The 19,158-nt window shown below is 32.9% G+C and overlaps 1 protein-coding gene across 1 annotated transcript in view; it reads left to right on the forward strand.

Moving 5' to 3' along the window:
• The first annotated feature begins 2,694 nt into the window (after nt 1–2,694).
• Nucleotides 2,695–19,158, forward strand: part of LOC114326353 (cyclin-dependent kinase 5 activator 1) — an 88,494-nt gene continuing 72,030 nt past the window's right edge. The window contains exon 1 of the mRNA XM_028274689.2: nt 2,695–3,536. Within this exon, the coding sequence (XP_028130490.1) occupies nt 2,787–3,536 (750 nt within the window). The 5' untranslated portion in view covers nt 2,695–2,786. The remainder of the gene's footprint in view (nt 3,537–19,158) is intronic.

Below are 19,158 nucleotides of genomic sequence, written 5' to 3' on the forward strand. Positions count from 1 at the left end.
TGATTATTGACATCTTAGACTATTATATGGACTTAAAAAATGATTAAAAATAATTAAAATAATTAATCGGGATGTTGCCCAACTATTTACCGAGTTGCAAATTTATAATAATTGCCTCTTTCAAAATGCACTTTTGAAATGCATTTTTCTTATGCACAAATGCAATTTCAGATTTCTTATTCATTACATTACTTCACAAAATTTCCTGACATTCTCACGAATCCAACGAACCAAACTGCATTAAAATCCGTCTTACTGCGCCAGAAATCGACAGTAAGGGCTTTTTTGTGCTTCAATGCCTCGACTAATTAGTATTTTTAGTAAATGTATTATTTATTATAATTTTTGTGTCTTTGGATTTGTCTTCCTCAGGAGTAAGATGAGTATTATTAAAACATTTTATTGTATATTTATTATACTTCGCCTTGTCTGTTTGTTACCGTGAATTGTCATTAGGTACGTCCGAACCGATACAGACACAGTCCTCGTAGCGTATTTGGTATAGGATTCGGCTAGAGATCGAGAGGTCGTGAGTTCGAGTCCGGAGCAATCCTATACTTTTTTTTTATTTTTTTGAAAGCGATAAGAACAAAATTAGTTTGGTGTTTAAAAAAAAATTAAAACACACTGTTTAAAGTATATTTATTTTTAAGAAATCATATAATAGAAGTATATCTTCTTACGTGCGTACAAAGTACACACACATTTTTTTTTAACTTCTAACATTAAAAGTAAGTGAGTTACGCTCAAAATATTGTTGGTCCCTTTTATTTTTTGCTAAAAAAAATCGCGAAAATCACCCCCTATTTAGCATTACGAGTAAATTTTATCATTACCACTTGACAAGTTTCTTTGCTTATGTAGTGTTTATATGATCTGTAAGTTTCATCGGTTCAAAGTGCTTATTTTTGAAAAAGCTGTATTTAAAATGGCTTGAACGAGTGACTAATCACGAGTTTAGGCAAATTTTGAACAGCCATAGCATAATCAATTTTTGTTTAACAAGAAAACAAAAAATCAAAAGTATTCAGAAAAGCAAAACTTTCATTTTATTACTCTTTGAGATTTTTGGTATTACTAATAATTTTTAAGTTAATTCCATAAAAAGTTCCATTTTTTTCAAAATTAAAAAAAAATGTTTTACTTTAAACATTTTTTTCAAAATTAAAAAAAAATGTTTTATTTTAAACCCAATTTTTTTCAAAACTGAGCACTTTGAACCAATGAATCTTATAGATAATATAAACAATACATAAGTAAAGAAACTTGTGAAGCGGTAACGATTAATTTTATTTGGGAAGCTAATTAGAAGGTGATTTTCGCGATTTTTTTAGTAAAAAATAAAAAAGGCCAGCAATATTTTGAGCGTAACTCACTCACTTTTAATGTTAAAAGTTTTTTTAAAAAACAAAAATAAAACTTTCTTTATACACTTTAAAAAAGTTGTAATGAATTTTCATTGAAAAGAGCTCCGTTTTTGGGTTATTTCAAATTGAAATATTCGATTTGAAATTTGACGAAGAAGAACCTACTTTTCATTAGCTACAACTCTGCTTCTACTGGGTCTACAGACCTCATGCATACACGATTTTCTTCAGTTTTTATAAGCTATATTTTTGCTAACAATATTTTTTTCGCTAAAATACTTACTTTTTGAGTTATCTGCGAAAAACCGTCCAAAAACATGTTTTTTTTGTTAAAAATGAACATATTCACTCGCAAATAACTCGAAAAGTATTAACTTAGTGAAAAAGCTCTATAGAACAAAAGTTACTTAGAATTAGTCATTTTATGCAATTTCGGACTTTTTTTGAACGTATATTTTTTCACCCCCGAGAAAATATTTTTCACCCCGTATTTTTGTATTCCCTAATTTTTGTAAAGTGGAGGGGATGTAGAATTGTATACTTTTTCTTATATAATAATAGACAATTTTAACTACCTATTCCCAAATTTTCATCCTTCCTTTATTTTTTTGGAGGTTTTCGTAAAATGTTGTGTTCCTTGATTGGGCTACTACCGTAAGAGCAGATTCAACAACTTATTGCAAGTATGCTTAGACGTATTGAAATCATCCGCAGATATAAGGAGGTAACACACGATACTAAACCTAAAGAACAGCTGTCAGCAATGAAAATTTATTTTTTTTTTGTTTAATTTTTCTAACAATGTTAATTTTTTGCGTTAGTTATTATTTTCTTTTGGGATACTTATTTTTCCTTTTATTACTTTTTGGTGTTTTAAATAAACGATTTCCTCCATATTTAAACAACTTAACACCTACATAATTTAAAAGAACATACAAAATGCAAGTGTCCGGATTTTTTTACCAGGAGTGTATTTCCGTCATTTCTAAAGAGATAAACAAAAAAACTTGTGAGCATAAATGTTATATAGATCTTGCGAGCTGCAGCTGATGTAGCGCGAATACCGATGATGTTAGGCATCATCCCTAAAGCTCAACGTTCTTAAAGCAGCAGAAGAGGCGATTTTTCATAGTGACGCCTACCCCCTAGAATCTCGTACATTCACACGAATTATGCGACTGTAAATAAATACCTTTGCAGCGAGTAGATCGCGTAAAAACATTCGCTTCGTATCAGAGGGTGGTTATATTGATTTCTTATGACATCATGAGGGTTGCTAGGAAACTTAGCGCCGGCGCCGCGCCGCCTTCACGAGATCGACCCCTGGGCTAGCATTGCAGACGAGAAAATCGTTGACATTAAGGTCCAGTCAAAAAATATGTGTTAGTTTATAATAGTTAGTGTTTTGGTTAGTGCAAAATGGGCACGGTGCTCAGTTTTTCCCCGCGAGAGCGAAGGCCTGTGTACACAACAAGCTCTACGGGCGATTTTACCCTCAACAACTTTTCTTACGAACAACTAAACAACGTAAAGAACCGTGACTCGAAAAGCAACTGCAGTGTAACAAACTCTAATAATCATAATTTGTGTAATAATATAAACAATAATGAAAACGCTAGGATTATATCTGAGAAAAACGCGCTGGAAAAGAACCTCAGGAAGCATTCTCTTTTCATCAACGCCCTGTCCTGGAAGCGATTCTCCACGACGAACAACAACAAAAAGAAGTTGGACAACAACAAAAACAAAAACATAACCGTCTTTCGGCAACCCCTGGTCGACAATATTCATCCGGTGATCGACAAAAACAAAAATATTCATCAAAACAAGCATGGTTCATATTACTCGAATTCAAAAAGTAGTTCCGCGCTTGCTTTGGACATTGTACGAGTGAATAATGCTAACAATAACACTAACAATCATTTGCACTGCGATAAAGTTGTTAACAAGCAGGTCATTTTGAGCCAAAGCTCTATCAACTCGCAGAATCAGGTCGTTCCTGTAGCTGCACCCAAAAAGACTGTCATACAAGCTTCCACGTCTGAATTATTGAAGTGTTTAGGAATGTTTTTGCACGCCAAATGCTACAAATTAAGAGATTTTCAGGCGGGAGATGCGGTCATGTGGCTCAGGACGGTTGACAGGAGTTTGCTCTTGCAGGGATGGCAGGTAATTTCGGTTTTTGATTTCCCTTAAGGGTGTTGCCCTAATTTAAGTTTGTATCATTATTATCTACATAATGTAGATAATAATGTACATAATGCTTTATAATTTATTTTCATTTTATTATGTTGGTTCGTAATTTATACATTTCAATATATATTCTAAAAAATGTTAAATAAACATTATATTATTACCTACCTATTTAATAACATAACGTAAATATTAACCTCCCAAACAAAACGAAAATATAAGCTTCACAACATTATTTACAAATGTGTCATACTATACTACACTCTCCTACAATAACATTGCGTATTTTATTTTGAGTCTGTTTTTGCAGTATTAGTCCTGTCGCCAGGGGGGGTACAACGGCCTCGTTAATTCAGATGGACTTACTCAAGTTTTTTTTATGTATTTTGACCCGTAGAACACGAATTTTTTGGGTAACAGTTGATCCGGATGTCGATAAGATTGTTATAGACCAAGAACTTGAGGAATCAAATAACAGCGATTTTTGGCAAAACAAAACAATATTTTGTATTTTTTGGGCCATTTTAAGTAAAAAATATTTCTACAAGTTTTTTCGTAGGATGCACAGTTTTCGAGATAAACGCGGTTGAACTTTAAAAAAATCGAAAAATTGCAATTTTTGAACCCGAATAACTTTTGATTAAAAAATAAAATAGCAAGTCTGCTTACCGCATTTGAAAGTTTAAGTCAAATTATATCGGTTTTGATTATTTGCATTGGTAAAAATTTATTTTTTTATTGTTTAACAAAGCTATAAACACGTAGGGTTTCCCGTGCTTTTACATGCGTTTTAACGCATGTAACGTAGAAATAGTCTTGATTGCACTAGTACCTATTCTACCTACTCGTTCGATTTTAAATGAGAAATCATAGAAACATCACTCACGCACTAGTTGTTTGTAGCTTTGTTTAACAGTAACACAATAAATTTTTAGCAATGCAAATAATCAAAACCGACATAATTTGACTTGAACTTTCAAAGGCGCTAAGCAGAATTGCTGTTTTACTTTTTAATCAAAAGTTATTCGGGTTTAAAAATTGCAGTTTTTCGATTTTTTGAAAGTTCAACCGCGTTTATCTCGAAAACTGTGCATCCTACTAAAAAACTTGTAGAAATATTTTTTGCTTAAAATGACCCAAAAAATACAAAATATTGTTTTGTTTTGCCAAAAATCGCTGTTATTTGATTCCTCAAGTTCTTGGTCTATAACAATCTTATCGACATCCGGATCAACTGTTACCCAAAAAATTCGTGTTCTACGGGTCAAAATACATAAAAAAAACTTGGGTAAGTCCATCTGAATTAACGAGGCCGTTGTACCCCCCCTGGCGACAGGACTATATATTTTTTCCCTTTGAAAAGTTTTGTACTTTTTATTGCAAAATAAGTTGTGCTGGACTATTCTATTTATAATCATTATCAAGATCAAGTAACTTATACTACATTCATAATCAAGATGCAGTAGAAATAAACAAACCAAGACACGTTAACTGATACTAGGAGCACTCCCGAATCATAATTTACAATGCATATACATTGTAAATCCCAAATAATGATTTCCAAAGTTTATACATTGTAAATTATGATTCGGGAGTGCTCCTAGTAGCATTTAACGTGTCTTGGTTTGTTTATTTCTACTGTATCTTGATTTTAAATTTAGTTATAGGTACGTATCGAAGAACTACAACAATTTTTTAGAGAAATTAATGAAATATTCTGGTTTTGCTTTATAACATTTAATTAGAAACAGAAACAACAATGAAATAGAACACTTTTTTAACATTGTAATAATTTATTATTTAGTATTCCTCTAGCTCTAGTGATAGCATGTATTCATTTAGACATATGGTTTCTTGTGGAACTCCATTCCATTCCTCCTGTGCAGCAATTTTTAATTCTGCAATTGAGTTTGGAGCTGGATTTCTTGCCCGTATTCATCGTTTTACGATATCTCATACATTTTCTATGGAATTTGCATCAGCACTCATTGCTGGCCAGCCTAGAGAATCAATTCCAACATCCTAAATATATTGTATGGCTCTTCCTGTGCTATGTGCACGGGCATTATCAAGAATTAGCACAAATATATCACACACAATGAAGCCGGCATAAGGAAAACATTCCTGTAAAATTCATTCGAATATTTACCTTAATAAGCTCCGAATGACTATCCCAACTAATGCCAGTCCATAGTCTAATGGAACCGCCACCAAAGCTAACATTATGTACAAGATTATATTCTGCGAAACATTCCCGAGACCTTCTGTATACTCGTCCACGTTCATTTGACTTCCATAATTGTATTCCTTTGCTTCTGCTTGCTTCTTTATTATTATTAGACGCTTCATTACTCATTATCCCAACATGGAATGATACCCATAAGATTGTTTGTTTTTGCCACGTATTTGGGCATTCCATTGCATGTCTTTCATTTGACCTAAATTGCCGGAAGTAGGATACATCTGTTTGACACCATTTAAGGCTTCTTCTTCTTCTAGTGCGTATCCATTTCGGATGTTGGCGACCATCATGGCAATCTGTACTTGCACACTGCTGCTCTCAAAATATTTGTGGTTGTTGTGTTGAAACACGTACGTAGATTTTTCAGCCAGGAAATCCTTCGCCTTCCTGGTCATCACTTTTCTTCTACTTTTCCTTGCAAGATTAGTTGCAGCAGTCCATATCTTTCACTGCTCCTCATGATGTGAAGGTATTCCAATTAAGGCAATCAGTTTTAATGATAAAATTTCGATTGTTGCTGGTACATTCGTTGCAGTTCCCAATATATATGCTACACTCCACGGCTAGGCGGGTGACAGAAGTTCTTTCTTCTAAAATAGCTGCAGCAGCTACACCAATGCTGGTTTTGGAGGCATCAGTAAAAATTAGTTTGAAATTAGGATATCTGGATATAGTAGATTTGAATTGTTGTTTTATTTTAGAAGGATTGTGTGAATAGAAAATATAGGATGATGGAGGAATACAGGATTGGGATAAAGTATGGAATCAAGTAAATATCAATGAAACGAAAAGGACAATGTTCATGAAACATTGCATGCCAAAGTACAATGACACATAAACGCATCTAATGCCATACTTTTGGTTACTGCTGTACTTCCGGTTTCACCCGACATACCTTTCTTTCGTATTTTATAAAAAAATTTTATTATTTTTGGTACCACCTAACTGAAATACTTATGTACCTAGGTAATCTAATTAACTATAGTAGTGGTGTTGAATTTGGCTGTTTTTGGGTTTTGTGTACCACGGCAAATAGTGATACATATACCACCAGTGGTACATGTACCAGAGATTGAGAACTGCTGCTTTAAGAAGTTTGATTTAAAGAGGATACCTTGCATATTTTTGTAGGTTTTAAAAGAACTAATTAATTCTAATTCATAGATACCAAGATTAGTAGAAACAATTTGTTAAAACGAGAAATAAATCATCTTACAGTTGAAAATTAGATAAATAAAATTTTCCCAGATCTAATAAAATTGTGACGTCACCTCATATCCTATAGATGACACTGACGTCACAATTTGCGCAGGTTGCGCCACGGAACCTGTTTCTATCAACTTATAAGTTTACGTTTTTATTCTTATTAAAATAAATTAATAGGGCTTATAATATAATTATCAGGATGTGAACTGCGAGCATTTTAAACATGTGGAGTGATTTTTAAAAGTAATATTTTTACTGGTCTTGGAAATAGTTATTTTCCTAACAAGTGCAGAAAGTCATTCTTTTCCGCACGCGACTGCAGTTTGCCGAACGACGCGAAGCGGGAGTTCGGCAAGCAGTCGAGTGCGGAAAAGACACTTTCTGCAAGAGTTAGGAACAATATTTTTTCTAAGAGTCTTTAAAAAATTACCAAATCTTAATAAATTAATTTAATTAATATGAAAATACATAAATTCTTTGACAAGGTTTTTCAAAACCAAACTTTCAATATAATTAGTTAGCATGACGACGATCTTGGTTTCCATGACGATGATTCAAAACGACTGTTATTGTCTACCGATTTGACTTTCGAATATTATGTCAAAATAATTTTATTTCATCGAATTGTCGCGTTAATTTCATTAAAACAGGAACACAATAAGATATATTTGAAATAAATTAGTAAATAATATCTAAATATTAGTTTATTGCATGTATTATAATTACCTTAAGGCCATATTAACATACCTAAATTAACACGCGTGCGGAAAAGTAAAAATCGCGTGCGGAAAAGTAACACGCGTGTGGAAAAGTAACACGCGTGTGGAAAAGTAACACGCGTGCGGAAAAGTGAAACTTTCTAAACTAAAATGCGTGCGCGAAAGTAGACATTTTTGCACGCTCGTAGAAAAATAAATTTACCTATTCTTTAACTGTATAAAGTGATTTATTTCAAACAAGTTTTTTTTTTCTAGAAAACTTAGTACTTATGAATTAGGACTGTAAATGTAAAGTTGTTTTAAAACCTGCAAAAATACAGATGTCCCATTTAAATTAAATAAGTTGAGAGTATTTCCTGTGAAACCAGAACTAGATTAGTAACAAAAGATATGGCATCAGATGCGCTATATGTTATTACATTTATATGCAAAGTTCCATAAATATCATCTTTTTCGTTTCAAAGATATTTACTTGGTTCCATACTTTATTTAAACCCTGCATATCAAAATTACATATTTACTCACATATTTCATTTCTATGTCTGATTGACTTAAAGAAAGCATTTGACAGAGTAAGACTCAAATATGTAATCCATCTTCTTTATAGTATAGAAGTTTCCTTAGATATTATAAAAAATATTGAAAACATCTATCAAAACAACAAAATGGAAGTGAGAATAGATGGACAATTTACGAAACCCATATGCACAGACAGCGGAATAAGACAGGCAAACTCATTAGCCCTTTGCTCTTCAATTTAATCATGCATAAAATCATCAAAAGCGTCAACAAATGAGGAGAATATAGAATGCGAAACAAAGATGTACAAATGCTCTGTTACGCGATACGTAGACGACGCAATACTGGTAGCCCGAGATGAAGAGAGTCTGTAAAGATTAGTCCACAGTGTAAAACCAAAAGAATTCAATATGACAATTTCATCTAAGAAAACTAAAACAAGAGTAATCAGTAAAGAACCAATCAGATGTAAAATAGAAGTGGATAGAATGTGTATTCAACAAGTAATGGAAATAAAATATCTTTCTTCTTCTTGTAGTGCCTATCCGTTTCGGATGTTGGCGACCATCATAGCAATCTTTACTTTGCACACTGCTGCTCTATAAAGATTTGTGGTTGTTGTGTTAAATCACGTACGTAGATTTTTCAGCCAAGAAATCCTTCGCCTTCCTGGTCCTCGCTTTCCTTCCACTTTTTCTTGCAAGATTAGTTGCAGCATTCCGTATCTTTCACTGTTCCTCATGATGTGACCGAGGTATTCGATTTTGGCTGTTTTTATTGTGATTAACAGCTCTTTTTCTTTTTGCATTCTCAGCAAAACACCCTGATTAGTAATGTGGTCGCTTTTAGATATTTTCAGAATTCGACGATAAAGCCACATTTCAAACGCCTTAATTTTCTTGCAGGTGGCGTCTATGAGAGTCCACGACTCAACTCCGTATAACAGTATAGGAAAGATATAAACATCGAAAGTTATGACATTTGAATAACTTTGACATTTTTTGAAATGCAGATCTTGCTTTCTCTATCCTACATTTGATTTCTATGGAATGGTCCCAATTTTCATTGACGTTCGTACCAACGTAGGTGTATGTTTTTACTCTTTCTCCTTGTTGACCGTTCACACTGATTCGTCCAAATTGCTGTTCCTTCTTAGATATCATCATACATTTTGTTTTCTTAGTGTTCAGCGAAAGACCGTATCTCTGACTGACTTTTACGATTCTGTTCATTAACTCTTGGCTTCGATTAAATTCGAATTCCGGCTTCAACATTGTCCACTGCTTCTTGAAAGATTTCCTCAGAGTAGATGTTAAACAGCAGTGGTGATATTATACATCCCTGACGGACCCCACGTTTGATTTTGATATCGTCGGATTCTCCTGCCTCTGTCCGGATAGATGATGTTTGATTCCAGTACAGATTGCTGATAATCCTTAAATCACAGGTGTTTATTCCAATATTGTTTAGTATCTCCATCAGCTTGTCGTGCTTTACAGTATCGAACGCTTTATGGTAATCAATAAAACATGCATAAATATCGCAATTTACGTCTCTACATCGTTGAAATAGCACTTGTATACTAAATAGAGCCTCTCTTGTATCCACTGCATTTCGAAAACCAAACTGTGTACGGCTGATTTTTCTTCGCACAGTCTATATATCATTTGATGTATAATTTTTAGAAACAGTTTTAAAATATGGCTCATTAAGCTGATGGTTCGGAAATCACTGCAGGATACGGATTCTGTTTCTTTTGTAAAGCAATCAACGTCAACTTCAGCCATGTTCTTGGTATTACTCCGCTTAAATATATTTCATTAAATATTTTGGTAAGGCGTTGAGTACCGTCGGTGTTAAATAGTTTTATTAATTCAGCATATTATGCATTGTCAGGTACAGGAGCTTTGCCATCTTTTAGTTGTGGAATTGCTCTTTCCACTTCATCCGATGTGATTGGTAAGTGGTCATCACATATGTAGGATAGAGGTTGTTTGGATCTAGTATCATCAAAGAGTTCCTGTATGTATTTTGTCCATATGCAGATTTATTGATTTCTGCCTGAGATGATATTGCCCTGTTGGTCTCGCAATTTGCTAGCTGTGTTGGATTTCTGAAGACCAGCTGCTTGTTTCACCTTTTTATGCATGTTAAACGTATCATGTTTTTGTTCTAACAACTCTATCTCTTCACACTGTGATTTTAACCAATTTTCTTTGGCCTTTCGTAGTTCAGTTCTTATTTGTCTCTGAATCGTGTTGTACATTATTTTGTTGTTCTTTAATTTTCTTCTTGTATCTTGTAAAATATCTTGGAATTACACTATCCAACTACGGAGACCTGAATAAAGAAGTGAGAAATCAAGTACAAAAAGCAAATATACTGGCAGGATGCTCTAATAACACTATATGGCGAAACCGACATATTAACACTGAGATGAAGTCGAGAATTTATAAAACCAGTGTAAGACCAATACTGACATATGCATCAGAAACAAGACCCGATACAGCCACCACACAAGGACTACCTACTAGGAACAGCAGAAATGAGAGTACCAAGAAGAATACGCTGAGAGATCCAAAGAGGAGTAAATACATTAGAAGAAAATGGAACCTACATGTATAAAGGCATGGTCACTAAATAGAAAAAAAGAATAGAATATGTAATTACAAAAGCAGAATAGGGGAGACACGTGTTGTCAAAATCTTCGTCTTCAAGTGCCATCTATGCGACGGAGGTCGGCAATCATCATAGATATTCGGACTTTGGAGACGGCTGCTCTAAAAAGTTCGTTTGATGTGCATCCGTACCATTCTCTCAGGTTGCGTAGCCACGATATTCTACGTCTCCCTATGCTTATTTTTCCTTGAATCTTTCCCTGCATAATGAGTTGGAGCAAGTTATATCTCTCTCCACGTGTAATATGTCCGAGATATTCCAATTTTCTGGTTTTGATTGTGTTTAAGACTTTCATTTCTTTATTCATCTTTATCAGAACCTCTTTGTGTGTGACATATTCTGTCCATGATATTTTTAGAATTCTTCTATATACCCATATCTCGAATGATTCCAGTTTTTTCATTGATGCCGCATTTAAGGTCCAAGCTTCCGTGGTCAAAATAGCAAGAGATAAATCACCAATCGATAGGAGTATCGGCCGATCGCACAAAAGATGGATACCTCTGTGGAGGCCAACCTTTTATAGAAGTATCAATCCATCAAGGAACAAAGAATAAGAGCTTATAAAGAGGAAGAAGAAGAAGAATATTGTTATCCTTAGTATACGACATATGGTATCGTATGTGGTAATCCTAGAGGCATATAAGGCAGATAAAAGGCATGTTAATTTTTTTTTAAGTTCTGCTAATTGTTGTATTGTTGAGCGTGTGTCCTGTTATAAATATCTAGGTGCTTGGATCACAGACGATACTGATCAAACAAAAGAGATCAATATAAAGTTACGAATACGAATGCTGCGGTGTTATGTCTTTTCCAGGAAAAAAAAAATGCGAAATTATAAATCATGAGATAAAAACTAGAAAGATGGAATACTTGGGGCACATTATGAGGGATGAAAAGTACGACCTTTTAAGAAATATCATTCAGTGCAAAAGAAGTGTGAGAAGAAAAAAATATCGTGGCTTCGCAAACTACGTGAATGGTTCGGGTGTAGTTCCATTGAAATTTTTAGGTGCGCTGCTAAGAAAGTCGCAGTGGCCATGATGATTTCCAATCTACGATAGGAGTGGAACGTGAAGAAGAAGAATTGTTGTATATGCAACAACGTTACTTATACCTAAAAAGTATTTAGCATTAACACTTCTAACATATCCCTAAATACCTATATATATTTTTTCAAAATTCATCTAGAAACGTATTCTTAGCAACGGAAAAGGGCTAAAGGAAAAATAGGAGGATCCAAAATGAATAATGTATTTTACGAAAACGTGATTCATAACATGTAATATTTTGGATTTCTACTTTTGTGAAGGAAAATGGGAAAACTTTGGCATTAGTCACATGCGGCGGCATTCTTGAATATATAAATTCCATATATGTATATTAAGTCGGAAGATTTAGGAAAAGAAAATTGCTTTTCATTTCCCTAAAAAACTAATCATACTGAGCTGGAATTATTTCAATGGGTATTTATTTCTACATAAAACTATCATTTGATTTCGTTGTTCCTTGATTTAATATTTATCATTAATAAATACTCTGGTAGAATAGATTATTCTATATTCTATATTACTATAATTTACAAAGCTTCATCAGGTCTTCGATACAGCAAAATTGAATAATGATGCCGATACAAGATATATTCTTAAATATGTGAGTGTGTGAACATAAATTAAATACATAATATATAAACTTAAAATTTAATAAGTTTTTCAGTCAGCAACAAACAAAAAAATATACACTAAGCATCAAAATTAACGCATCACCTTAAAAATTAGACATTTTTGATGTCTCGTATTTCCTAAACCTGTTGTACGATTTTAGTGATTTTTTTAATATGTTATAGTTTCATTCTTCAAAAATATCGATGTAATAATATTGTTGCTAAATGGATAAGTGTCATTGTATACCGTGTGTAACAATGATAGTGTGTTCTTTCCTCAAAGTACGGGTAATATGACTCGTATGCACGCCAATGGTGAATATAAAATTCTTAATTGTATGCCAAAAAATGCGCAATAACTACCTCTTAAAACCTACTAAATTTCATTTGCATATCTCAACCGGTTTTAGAGCAATAAATAAATCGTCAGTTTGTAAGAAAAAATTCAACATCCCGTATCTCAGAAACGAAGCATTTGCAGACATATGTTTATAAAGCAAACGGTCATTATGTTTTCATGCAGAATTACCCCTTAAAAGGGCCTAGCCGGCTAAGATGGTGAAAAGTGCCCCCAACTCAATTTAAATTCCATATAAGCCACTTTTTAGCACATATAGAGGAACTCACTTTCTGAAATTTTTAGCCCCTAGGTGGTCACGTGACCCCCCTAGAGCCTAATTAGGCTTTTATTTTTTATCTCAGCCGCATCAAGAGCTAGCAAAAAAATTTATTTAAAAAAGTTGTAAGTTTCAAAAAGATCTATATGAAAATTTTTTTTTTTAATTTTTTGGCGGGAAATTCGAATTTTTAGAACAATTTGAAACTTTTAAATAACTCTGAAAAAAAAATAAGACATTCGTTTTTACGAAAATCAATTATAATGTGTATTCTTGCACAATCTTTCAACCTGAATTTATTTCAGATTTTTAAAATTTGTGAAACGTACCTTTAAAAATAAAAAACCGCATTTTTTCGTTTTTTTTTTCGTTTTTTGATACAATTTTATACATATTTTTCAAAAAAGGTAACACCGTCACTAGAGTAAGTAAAAAACTGAAAAATAATTGGGGTTTGCTTAATAAAAAATTTTTGTAACGCCATCCATTTTCAAGATACACGGCGTTGAAAAAACAAAATTTTACACATTTTTTACGATTTTGCCGAAACTACTGGCAACGTTGTAATAAAACTTGGCGGGTTTTAAGAGGTAGAGCTATTGTGCATGTTTTGACATACAATTAAGGATTTGATATTCATCATTGGCGCGCATATGGGTAATGGTCTGAACTTTTCTAAGAAAAAAAGATAGTACGCCACTGACATATTTCAAATTGACAATCATTTTTGAATTCCTCGTTCAATTTGCAATAAAAAATCTATCTTCTCATTTCTTCATAGGACGCGCCGTTTTGTTGCAAAAAATAAAATATCTTAACGCTTCCAAAGTATTCGCATTAATTTTTATAATGGATGTACGAGTTTATGTAGATGTAGAAACTACTAGAAGTTCGAATACTTTGTAAGGGTTAAGATCTTTTAATTTTTAAATAAAAATGGCACGTCGTATGAAAAAATAAGAAAATAGATTTTTTGTCACAAATTGAACGAGGAATTCAAAAACGATTGTTAATTTGAAATATGTCAGTAGCGTACTATCTTTATTCTTTAAAAAGTTCAGACCATGACCCCTATGCGCGCCAATGATGAATATCAAATCCTTAGTTGTATGTTAAAACATGCACAATAACTACCTCTTAAAACCCGCCAAGTTTGATTACAATGTTGCCAGTAGTTTCAGCAAAATCGTAAAAAATGTGTAAAATTTTGTTTTCTTCAACCCTGCCCTGTATCTTGAAAATGGATGGCGTTACAAAAAATTTTTATTAAGCAAACCCCAATTATTTTTCAGTTTTTTACCTATTCTAGTGACGGTGTTACCTTTTTTGAAAAATATGTATAAAATTGTACAAAAAAACAAAAAAAAACGAAAAAATGCGGTTTTTTATTTTTAAAGGTACGTTTCACCAATTTTAAAAATCTGAAAAAATTCAAGGTGAAAGATTGTGCAAAAATACACATCATATTTGATTTTCGTAAAAACAAGTGTCTTAGTTTTTTTTTCAGAGCTATTTAAAAGTTTAAAATTGTTCTAAAAATTAGAATTTCCCGCCAAAAAATTTAAAAAAATTTTTTCATATAGATCTTTTTGACACTTACAACTTTTTTAAATAAAGTTTTTGGCTAGCTCTTGATGCGGCTGAGATAAAAAATAAAAACATAAAAAGCCTAAGTAGGCTCTAGGGGGTCCAGTGACCACCTAGGGGGCTAAAAATTTCAGAAAGTGAGTTCCTCTATATGTGCTAAAAAGTGGCCCATATGGAATTTAAATCAAGTTGGGGGCACTTTTCACCATCTTACCCGGCTAGGCCCTTTGTAGCACTTATTTAGAAACACATCGTATTGATGAAGAAGGTTGCTAGTTGTTAAAGTACCTAACTTTTTTATTATCCAACATAAGCGAATGAATCAAAAAACAAAATATGTATTCAGAAAGCCTAAGGCTACAGTTGAGTTTTAAGTTCAATATTTTATATACGCTAGAATATTCCGCAGGGTGTTCCAAACTTTGAGAAAAAAATACACTATCATTGTTACATCCAGTATACAATGACCCTTATCTGTTTAGCAACAATAGTATTACATCGATATTCTTGAAGAATAAAGCTATAAATGTTTAAAAAATCACTAAAATCGGAAAACAGGTCTAGGAAATACGAGATATCAAAAATGTCCCATTTTTAAGATGGTGCGTTAATTTTGATACTTAGTGTAGATATAAATATAGCACGTCTTCTTCTCCTTCTTCAGGGCGGGCCCCAGTCCAATATTCTTTTCTGTTGATTTGTAGACATCTTCTCATAAAGTCCAATTCAACTGTTCTTATTTTATTTTGTATTGTTTTTGTAATTATGCTCTGAAAAATCCGCGTATATTAACACATTTGGTTAGAGTGTTATTCCATATCACTCCTCGGAATTTTTTCGTGGCTTGTTTACCCCGTGCTATTTTTATTTCTATATCTTTCATACAAGTACCATCCCGGCTTGTCATTGACCCTAATACTTACAAGTTACAATTCTTAATAGTCTCTTTTAAACTAAAGTGCAAACCTGCAACCTCATATCCAAAACATAAGCATTTGGTCCTACACATATTTATCTTCAGTCTCCATAGCTCATATTCTTCCTTTAATTTCCTTACCATTTATTCCATGTCGTCCCTGTTTTGTGCAAAATGACTTGATCACCTGCAAAAAGTAGTGAATATAATATATTCTCTTGTACCGGTATGCCCATTGTTCCACATATTCTATATCATATGATTTTTTTTGTTATTTCATTATCCAACTTTATTTGCACATTTGTTTCTTTATACACTCTTTGACTTATATTCACCCATTTCTCTAACGTACATAGCCATTGCTTCCCATAGTTGCCTCCTGGGCAAGCTATCGTTTGCTTTCTCCAAGTGGATAAAGGTCATTTATATTTCAATATTTTTGTCTTTGATCTTTTTTATCACTTGTTTCATGATGAATAATTATTTCGAGATTACCTTTCTGAAAGATTCTATTAGCTATTACATATCTTCTATTAGCTTTCTGAAATCGAGATTGTTCTTTACCATATTGATCCATGTGTTGTTCTATTTTTTCTTTTATAACTATGAAAAGCTTCTTGATATTGAAAGCATTATACTGATCCCTCTATAGTTATTTGTTAACACCTTTTTTGAAAATGGAGGAAATATATAATAGGCTCCACTCATCCGGAATCTCTTGCCCTGCTTCAATTTTATTTAATAATACTCGTATAAAGGATACGATCCTTGCACTTCCATATCTCAGCAGATCCATTTTTAGGTTCACTAGTCCTGGTGCTTTGTTATTTTTGACCTTCTTTAATAAAATATAATTTTCACCTGATCAATATTGACTGTGTGTTCAGATTTTCGCGAAAGCAAAAATGTTTTCTACAATATGCCAAAAAGAACAATATTTGTAAATATAAAGCAACATGAAAGGTCAAGAACCTATTCATGAACGAACTCTCCCTCAGCAGGATTCAAGATTTTACTAATGCATGTATTAATATTCTGCATACAACAGACAGAGGGTTGAAATTGCAGGGGAGCGCAAAAATAAAGAAACCGCATATTCGCTCCCATCTTTCATTCGCCATACCAAGCAATTAACTGCGTCTGTATAGGAAGTGCGATGCATATAAACAGATTATTTTGAAATACACTGCTTCACAAAAATAAGAAGAATACGTCTGTATATATCTATAACTTTTTAAGTCAAACAATAAAAGTTTTTTAAAGTCTGTAAATTATTTTAGTAAAGTAGTAGATAAATTATGATTACAATTATTACAAGAAATTACAAGAATTAGCTCAGGTATTCCAAAGGCGTGTAAATTATAAAACTATTTCAAGAAAATAAGGTGACCTAGATGATTTTTTTTATTTTCATTATTTAAAGAAGAATAGGACTTTCAGTTCCATTACCTTCCAAAGTAAAAGTAGAAATAGAATATATCGACCCAATTAAGGCTGGAAATTAGATAAGACAAGCGGATTCTCTGAACCAAACTTTATAGTCCAAGTAATGAAGCTTAAAATAGGACAAAACCTCGCAATTTTTACAGAATGGATCCATTTGCATGAAAATTTGAGAATAAGTAGTGGATAGTCCAAGGATCAAAATATATATGATGCCGAAAGGCGTTTTTACGATGGGGGTCGTTGCCACACCACCTCGGGGGTGGTTGCCACCCCATCTCGGGGGTGGAAATTTTTGAAGTTATACTTCTTTAGGCGCAATTGAGGGTGAAATTTTAACATTCCCGGCGCATGCGCACAACGACAGTATGGTGTTAGTCGCTAAATCTTTTAAATTATGTAGCGCAACTAAGGTGTGGGCGAAAAGAATATATTAGTGTTTTTATACCCTATTCCACGAACATACGCCTGTTTTGGATTACTTCGACAACGAATATTTTACTGTGCAAAATAAGAAGAACGAAAGTAAATTGCAAATTACATTGTTGTTTATTGGAATAATTATTCGCGCCATTTACTTTCGTACTTTTTATGTTGCACAGTAAAATATTCGTTGTCGAAGTAATCCAAAATAGGCGTATGTTCGTGGAATGGCCCATAGTAAATATTTAGTAAATACGGTAATAAATATTATTGAAAATGTTTATTCAATTATCTATGTGTCACCGCGATTGTCATGAGGTTTGTTCTAGCAAACAGTCAAACTAGTTAGAAACCGTCAGCAAACAGTTGGTCAGTGAGAGAACATAATACAGTCACCAGTGCTATCCCCTCTACTCGCGCTGGTCGACTATTCGCTGATGGTTTCAAACCTTTTGAAACTGATGCTATAACAAACCTATTATTATGACCGAGAAAAATCGTACATAAGGGTAACCTCGGTAGCTCGTCGATAGAGCATTCGCCTAGAGATCGGAAGGTCCCACGTTCGAATCCCGGACAATGCATATTTTTTTGGTATTCTTTTAGTTCTTTCTGAAATTAATTTAATATTTAAATACAATACAAAAAACTGTTTAAAGTAGGTATATTGATTTTGTTGAAATCATAATATAGAAGTATAACTTCTTACGTGCGTACAAAGTACACACACATTCTTTTTTTTATTATATTTTTACCGCAAAAGTTGGTAAAAACTTTCATTCTAAGCAAAAAACGTTCCATACATTTTTTTGATAAAATTAATAGTTTTAAATTTATTCGCCATCGAAAGTGTTAGTTTTATAGCGAAAAGATCAATGTTTTTAATAAGTTTTCTGCTAATAACTCAAAAAGTTTTCGTTTTATCAAAACAACTTTACTTAACAAAAATGTACCTTTTGAAAAAATAAACAAAACCGCCTTTTTATTTTCTTTAAGACCAATAGTAATGGAGCTATACTTTATTATATGTTAGCTCTTCTTCGTCAAATGCTAAATATTGTAGGTTCAAAGTCAAAAGACGGGAAAACTGTGCATTTTTCGAGGATAACTTGTTTAAACTAATTTAAAGTATTTAAAAATATCTATCTCCAGAAATAAAAAAAGTCTCTAGCTCAAAAATTAAGTGACTTATAATGAAAAGAATGCCAGTCCCTATTTTTATCAGCGAAAAAGTGATCGGAAGCAGCATCCTAATCACCACCCTAATTAAAATTAGTCATTGACCTCATTTGGTCTTCCTTATTTATGTATTATTAATAGGTTCTAGAAGTTTGACCGGCTTAGAATGATTAGTTAAAAAAAATGGAATTAAAAGCGAATAACGAATTTTGGTAGTTTGGTAAAAAATGCCCTTTTCTTCAGAATAGAAAGATTAGCATCAGATATACGAAAAAATGTCTCAATATGAAATTGTAGCTTATTTAATTCCCAAGAATTTGGTTTGTAAAAATTTTTTCTACGGCAAAAATTGAGTGAGCTATTAACAATTAAAACTTGTAATAACATGCAAAAACCACCTGCAAC

Source organism: Diabrotica virgifera, chromosome 7 (genome assembly GCF_917563875.1).
Source record: "Diabrotica virgifera virgifera chromosome 7, PGI_DIABVI_V3a".
Classification (NCBI taxonomy): domain Eukaryota; kingdom Metazoa; phylum Arthropoda; class Insecta; order Coleoptera; family Chrysomelidae; genus Diabrotica; species Diabrotica virgifera.